The sequence below is a fragment of the Saccostrea cucullata genome, unplaced genomic scaffold (genome assembly GCF_032062105.1).
Source record: "Saccostrea cucullata isolate Sc308-1 unplaced genomic scaffold, CSIRO_AGI_Scuc_v1 ctg14891, whole genome shotgun sequence".
Classification (NCBI taxonomy): Eukaryota; Metazoa; Mollusca; class Bivalvia; order Ostreida; family Ostreidae; genus Saccostrea; species Saccostrea cuccullata.
This window is the reverse complement of record NW_026919404.1, coordinates 3,093-10,951: the sequence shown is the minus strand read 5'-3', so window position 1 is coordinate 10,951 and position 7,859 is coordinate 3,093. Positions and strand designations below refer to the sequence as shown.

Sequence of the window (7,859 nt, the reverse complement as noted above, 5' to 3'; positions counted from 1 at the left end):
GAATATAATTGCATGTGATTTTGATAGAGCACTATAACAGATCGTGGAATCTCAAATATTTTTGTGACATTGTCGAAGTTCAATGCCAAAATATGTACATTAACAACTCTTTGTTAATGAAAATAAAACAGTACCTTTTCCTGCATATACAAGCTATATCTACATGTATTTATAAATGTACAGCTTATTTATAAAATCATCGCAAACCTGAGGCAAAAATTTTTCATACGATCCTCTTCCATTCTGAAAAATAGCTTTACCGTACTGTGGCTTGAGACGATGACAGACTACACTGTATCATTCCGATAACAGCGTACATCTGTATGTACATGTTAGATACAGGGGTCTTCGCCTTTTATGCAATTTATCCCACGATTTCAACTATTGTTGATGCCCTGTCATACTCTACTGAATAGACAGTGATTACTTAAGAACATACACAAGGTACTTTTAAGATATTCTAAATTTAAACTTATAATACCATTACATGTTCTTAGACAAAAAATCAGCATGCGTTACCAGGGGTTTTGAAAAGATATCAAATTTTGAAAAAAATTATATTATTCAAAGAAAAATGTACAAAAATTACAAAACATAAATTCCAGATTTTTTTCATCAAAAATTGTTTTAGAAGAGGTGTACAAATCCATATATAGACATTAAAAATATTGCACACAGGTCCTTCATTTAGTGGAACTCTTCGTCTCCAGAGAAGAACCCAATAAAGTTCAAACTACGTTGCGTATGACCTTAAGTCAACCTCTAAGGTCAAGGTCAAAATTATTAGTATTTTTCACAAGAAATACAATCGTGAAATATGAAAGCCCTGGTGATTACTGTTCAAAAGTTATGTCCAAGGTTAAAGTTTTTAAAAAGTGTGTCAAATTCTTAGGTCAAAATCGAAGGGTCAAAATTGTGGTACTGATTTTGTCATAAGAAATACACATGTGAAACATGAAATATTTAAGCCTTTTGAAGAGGCAGCAAAATGCAACTGATTTTATTTTAAACATTAAATTAAATTAAGTGATGATTATTACCGGTATACAATAAATCATAAAAGACAAAAAATCGAAGAAGAAAAAAATGAAAATCATACAACATTTATTTCAAAATAAAATAAAGATAACAGTTATAGTAGTGTTATACCTTTAAAAATTTGTTCCTATACATATCTATACGACAAAAAGCTTAACATTTCTAATGTTTTACCCAGCGGTCATTAAAAAATCGATGTTTGACTGCTGAGTGAGATGTTGGACCTGTCGATGAGATGTTTGATCGCTAACGTCACACAAATACAATAGGCGGGATCAGCTAATTCCCATTTGCATTCGTTGATGTTCGACAGTGAAAGAATTAACCGACTTTAATCACAGGTAACATCACGGAAGATAATTGCAATACAAGATTAATACATACCAAAAACAATAAATAAAATATAAGGTACATGTACAACAAAACATTTATTGACTGTGTTCTCAGGCAAGTTGAGTTTTGTCGACCCTCGAACCAAACTGTTTGGTTCTTGGGTCCGACATAACACACGTTTCGAATCCACTCAATAAATGTAATGCTACATTATAAATTAAAATCATATTGTTTTCCAATCCACATCAAACGGATGTTGAATACTGGTATCATAATTATGTTAACTTGTTCGCGCAATAAAGGGTTCAATGTTTATTTTCAAAACTTTTGGACAGATTTTTTTTCTGTTTAAGTTTATATTGTCAGAATCCTGTCTCTGAAATAACTGATGACTCTGGCATTTAAATTATTGTCTTCATAACATCCATAAAGCACCTTTTGCATTTCCGGAAAACCGTATTTTGCCGCCTCAACAAGTCTTGTGTTTTCCTTTTCAAATAAATTATACTTGACGCGAATTTTTGTGAAGTGTGAATCCGGAAAAATTTTACCAAGATTTTCATTTCCAAGGAAAAAATCTGGTAAGCACTTCTTTTCAAATGATAAGTTTATAAATGTCAAAAAGTAGCCCAACGCCTCACGGACACCTGCAATATGGAAGCCAGAAGGCACAATGACGGTAGGAATTGTCAGCAGAAGGATACAATACATGGCAATCGTTTTTAAATGATATGATGTCAGTAGAACGGCGGCTTGGTTTTGTCGCTCCTTTAGCCTTTTTACCAAGGCTTTCATTATGCGGCATGACGCCATGATATAACGCCGCTCTCTGTTCATAAAACAGAGATCAAACATGAATTTTTCATAGGCAGATGAGCAATTTCGCCATCTTAATTCTTTGTCTTTTTCACAGATATCGGCGTTCTCTTTATTTATCCATTTCATGAGCCCGAATCTTGGAAAGTTAATTGCTTTGTCATGAGAGGATGAAATAATTGCTCCGGGAATTGAAATTGTTTCACTGTCCAACACAAGCGCTGGAACAAAGTCGACAAAAACCGTGTCCTGGAACTCAACTTGGACTGTCAAATCCATTGTAGGTGGTCTGGATCCTCTTGTAACATAATATACGTTGGATGGTCTACCTCCTACACGTTTTGTATTTGACGGGGATAGTTCATCTAATGCTTTATCCATTAGAGATTTAAACACCTGCTCTTGAAGAGCCTTAGTGTTGAGGAAACGTGTGCCATTAACCATTTCAAAAACTCCTTCCCTCTGCAGTTTTGGGAGCATATCGATTTGCTCATCATTCATGACCCGGAGACGTATTTGTCCTGGTAGATATTGACCAGCCGTGTCCCACAAACGAACTTCTTGTAGACGAAGCCCTTCAATTTTAAAAGGAACGATGACATCAAACTCGTCAGGAGATTCGATTTTCAATCCCTGCCTTGCACTTCCTTGTCGTATGAAATTTCGATCTATTGTCAAACCTTCGAAATTCTTTTCGGCCTGTTTTTGAAGTTCTGTAAGAATTATTCTTAAAACATCATCTGCGACGAAGCAAGCTTTTTCCCAAAGATACCGAGTGAAGTCTATTGGAATGGAAATCTTCTCCTGAATTTGATATCTTAAAGAAACTTCATGGGTAGGAAATAAATCGTCTGGAAAACGCCATGTATTCGCAAACAGTTCTTCTGCCGCCATGATCGTATAAAGAATTATCCCATAAACAAGCTGTACCTGGAAAAGAATGTGAAAGTAAAATTTAATGAACAATACATTTTTAGAAAATTTGAAACGTACATTAGATGAATCCGATCGATAATTCAAAGTCAATATCCATACGTCATGTACATAGGTATCCAAATACTGAAATCTTGATATACATGTACGATATCAAGGTTAAATTTTTTCAATGGTATGGTTGTAAATTCAACTAGTAAAGTATTGCATGTATTTTAAAAATAAGATCACAAAGCAGGGGGCCAATTTGCAAGACATATTTTTTTGTCTATTTTTCGGTGTCTAAAGATTATTTAAAGTCCTTTATTATTTTTTTCTTAGTCATACACATGTATACGATTACACTGTATATGCATAAAATTCTTCTTGCAAACTTTGTGTTAGATTATAGTATCCGGCAATAATATTTTTATGCGCCCGGATCGATAGATCGGGGCGTATATTGTTTTTGTCCTGTCAGTCGGTCTGTCTGTTTGTCTGTCTGTTGTTAAATTACTCATCAAAATGTTTTGAAAGTAAATTTTTACCCTTGCTAGAAATCAACAAAATGATTAAACATGTTAAACCCAGGTTAAAAAAATAAGTCAAAATGCATAGGCGTCGGAAGCAAATTGAAAGTGCCCCCACAAATTGAAAGTGGGGCTAAACCAACAAAATAAGGTAAACCTTACATCGCTATTTTCAATGCCTATATTGTGTATATATTTGCAAAAAAGGGGGCTAAGCCCCCGCCCCCGCCCCCCCCCCCCCTTCCCGGTTTCGATACCTATGAAATGGGCAAAACCAACCATTTTCAATTTCAAATAAAACGTCAGGTCTAGATTCATTCATTGAATGCATGGTCATTTATGAATTTTACCTGATGCTGCCATTTGTTTTACTTATTTACAGAGTAAGAAGACACGAAAGTTATAAGAAAACTGACGCTGGAGGCTGCCATATTGATCGAGAGATAAATTGATCTCGCTTGCTAAATATTTCCCACAATCCTCACTTTTATGACGTCTTCTATGTTTGGAATCAGAAGAATATACAAGTTTTTTTTTTTTTTTAAATTCTAAATTTCCGGCTGATGCCTGTCAGTGACATTACCAATATACTGGTTTTACCTCTTTCTACAAATCGGCAAGTGATGATGCTACTCGGTATTAGCAGTTCTCAGTGGGGATCTGGCTATAAGTGTAAACATAAACATCATGTCGGAATCAAGTCGTGAAAAATGTGCCAAAGAAGTGCTTGCGATTTCATTTTGAATTTGAATGTACATGTAATCAAGGAAATATAATTATATAATTTCACATGCTTATGATTCTACTGCTTCAGAATTCCGGAAAATAAAAGAAGGAATTAAGGATCCTCCACACCATGTGACTTGTGACGTATATAGAGAAAAAATACTTTTACTTCCGGTTTTATATAGTTTTTGGATCAGCGAATTGCCTGGAAACCGCTTGTGAGAGAGTCTTCGAAAGAGAAAGTATTATCATTTTACTAACAGCGTGACTGTTTGCTTGATAGGGCGTGCTAAAATTTTGTGCGCTGATTATCATTTTACTCATCGATTGGATGTTTGATTTCAATGGAATCAATAATAATTTGCATATGAAACACAGAACACAGCAATACCACTGACAATACTGACTAATCGCGTTGAATAAACAACAATTACATGTGAATGGACAAAGCAAGTTTTACTCCCTATGATGATATTGATAGACTAAGAGCTACGTACATAGTACAAAAAGAAGCAGAGTAGCCTTACTAATTCCATTCTTTAAATTTTCTTATACGTATTCAAAAACCCATCCGGTCAAATCACAACAAATACACCGTATACAACCGGTAACGCGGAGGAGTCGCTAAAAAGTAAGAGGGAATCGTTTCCAACGTATGGGGGAGTCGATTTTCACCGCTTCGGAGTCAGAAGAGATGTGGGTCACGTCTTTTTTCGGTATATGTAAGATGAATTTACAAAAAACAACTAGCCCACGGAAGGTAGCAATAGTTAAGCTTTCAGTTGGTCATTTGTCCGGCTAGCATACACGTCTAGTTTTCTCAAACACTTCGAAACTATTCGACAGATTTCATATTTACGTTGATCGAGTGGTTAAAACATGCATAGTTTGCAAATCTACGACTTGTGTAGGGATTATGACAGTTAACACAGCAAAAGCAGACGTTAGTCTTTCATTTGCAACTATTCAAACTTGGCTAGACTTTATAAAAATTCATAATTGAGACATTTTTTCTTCAGACAGTAAAAGTTACGTAGGGGGGAGGCGTTTCTGGAAAAACACAACGCATAGGGGAGTCGCAAAATAAAGTGAAATGCTTACCTAAACTGGAGCTGTTTTTTGTTCAAGAAAATATCAGCAATATACATGTACAATTGGATTATATATCTTTGGAGCACATGTGCTTGGGGACAAGACCCTTCCTTAGCTCAGTATGTAATTTTCATCACAAAAATTCAAAAAGATCACGAACCCTCACTTTCAACAATGACAGCCTCTCATAAAAAAAGAACGAGAAGATTTATAAAATGGAAAATTTCTTAATAATAATATCAACAATTTTTTTTATTAGAAAAGTGGAAATTCCCGCCCATTGCCTTCTTTTTTCTCGGGGGGGGGGGGGGGTAGAACTTTTAAACTGGTTTATTCTTTCAATTTGGTCGACATGTAAATATTTTTTTTATTTTTTATTTATCATATAAAATAACACATCTTCAGGCACAAACGATGTATCTTAAATGAGAATACTTGGGATGATCTGGGGTTTACACAGTCAGTACTACATGTACACATTCATAGACAGAGTTCAAGGGCAACATACGTTTTTTTCGGACCGAAGAACCAAACTGTTTGCCCGAGGTTGTTAGGCCGAAGGCAAAACGTTTTGTTTGAGGGGTCGATAAAAAGCATTTTTGTCCGAGAACAATCGATAAATGATTTGTTATATTGTTTATAATGATATTGCCATGATGAAATTTTGTTCACGCGCACTGCAGTTTAAACTTGGTCAATTCCATCAGATTCTGACATTGACCACGCCCACACTGTGAAGTAAGCGGTGCAATATCTCATCAACAGGTCCAACAGCCCACTACACTGTCAAGCAGCGATTTATTTGACCGCTCAGGAAAACAGTAGTAAGGCTGTATTTTTTTTAGCTATAGTTTTTTTTTACAATAACAATTTTTCATAAGTATGAAAAAAAAGAATTATAAACAACTTATCTGAAAAATTTTGACAAGCAAAAAAAGGTTGGTAGAAGAATGTTACAACAGAGTTTCTCAACCAAATTTTATTTAACACATTTGCAAATAAAACTATGATTTAACTATTCTGCAACAAAACGTTTGAAGACCTTTCATACTATGTGACTGTTTCGTGAAATGTATTTCAGAATTGTTATTATAGGTAAGGGCAGGGTCTGAAGTTCTAATTATAATAAGAGCTATAAAAATTCACAGAGAAAAATATTAAAATAGCATGCCTACATGTATACTCTTTAGAAGAGTTTGATGTTATATGTGAAGGAAATTGGCAAAGCTGAATTCCCCTTTCCTTCACCCCCTCCATACTTGTAGTTATTGTTTTCTTCGACATTAACTGCCTAACGGTATTTATTTCCGTGCAGAAACCATATCAAATGTACATGTAGTAATGTATATGAAGTACTGGTACATGTATATACTAACTCAAAATAAGAAACGATAAATACATGTTTATACATGTACATATTGCTTATATTGATCTTTATTAATGTTACATTTTACTAATATTATAAAATTATCAAAATAATTATGCAAGGAAGCATTAAGCAAAAGAAAAGTCGAAATTTAAAATAATAGTATAATTCAATTGTGCGACTCCCCTATGCGTTGTGTTTTTCCAGAAACGACTCCCCCCTACGTAATCATTGCTGTCTGAAGAGAAAATGCCTTAATTATTAATTTTTATAAAGTCTAGTCAATTTTGAATAGTTCTAGATGAAAGATTAACGTTTGCTTTTGCTGTTTTAACTGTCATAATCCCTACACAAGTCGTAGATTATGCAAACTATGCATGTTTTAACCACTCGATCAACGTAAATATGAAATCTGTCGAATAGTTTCGAAGTGTTTGAGAAAACTAGACTACCTTCCGTGGGCTAGTTGTTTTTTGTAAGTACATCTTACATATACCGAAAAAAGACGTGACCCACATCTCTTCTGACTCCGAAGCGGTGAAAATCGACTCCCCCATACGTTGAAAACGACTCCCCCTTACTTTTTAGCGACTCCCCCGCGTTACCCGTTGTATACGGTGAAATATAATACATGCTTTTATGAGGACAGAAAACGGCCCTTGACTGACCACGTGTTGCTCCTGACTACAAATGCCGTACTGGGAAACAATCATTCAATGCGATTGACCAGTATTATCAGGGTATTGTTGTATTCCGAGTTTCATATGCAAATTAATATTGATTTCATTGATCCAATCGATGAGTAAAATGATAACCAGCACACAAAATTTTAGCACGGCCCATCAACACCCCTACTAATGTTATTGTGATTTAAATTCAAGACACGTGGTTTAGATTTACCTATTCAAAGGTTATAGGGTAGATCCGGTTTTATAAATAAAATTGGCAGTAAACAGGAAATTGCTATAGTCTGTTTCTTCTGAAACATGTCCTGTGAAAAATGTGTGTTTGCACACCTTTCTGAAAGACTTTCATGATTTTCAACA

The 7,859-nt window shown here is 34.8% G+C and overlaps 1 protein-coding gene across 1 annotated transcript; it reads right to left on the bottom strand.

The window, feature by feature from the left end:
- Positions 1 to 1,077: 1,077 nt before the first annotated feature.
- On the bottom strand, positions 1,078 to 3,102 carry LOC134230772 (uncharacterized). Its single transcript, XM_062712625.1, has one exon. The coding sequence runs from the start codon at positions 3,079 to 3,081 to the stop codon at positions 1,726 to 1,728; it is 1,356 nt and encodes a 451-aa protein (XP_062568609.1). The 5' UTR covers positions 3,082 to 3,102; the 3' UTR covers positions 1,078 to 1,725.
- Positions 3,103 to 7,859: the final 4,757 nt, after the last annotated feature.

What these genes read in the sequence shown, in the direction of transcription:
- LOC134230772 (XM_062712625.1), bottom strand. Translation starts at nt 3,081, where the DNA reads ATGGCGGCAGAAGAACTGTTTGCGAATACATGGCGTTTTCCAGACGAT.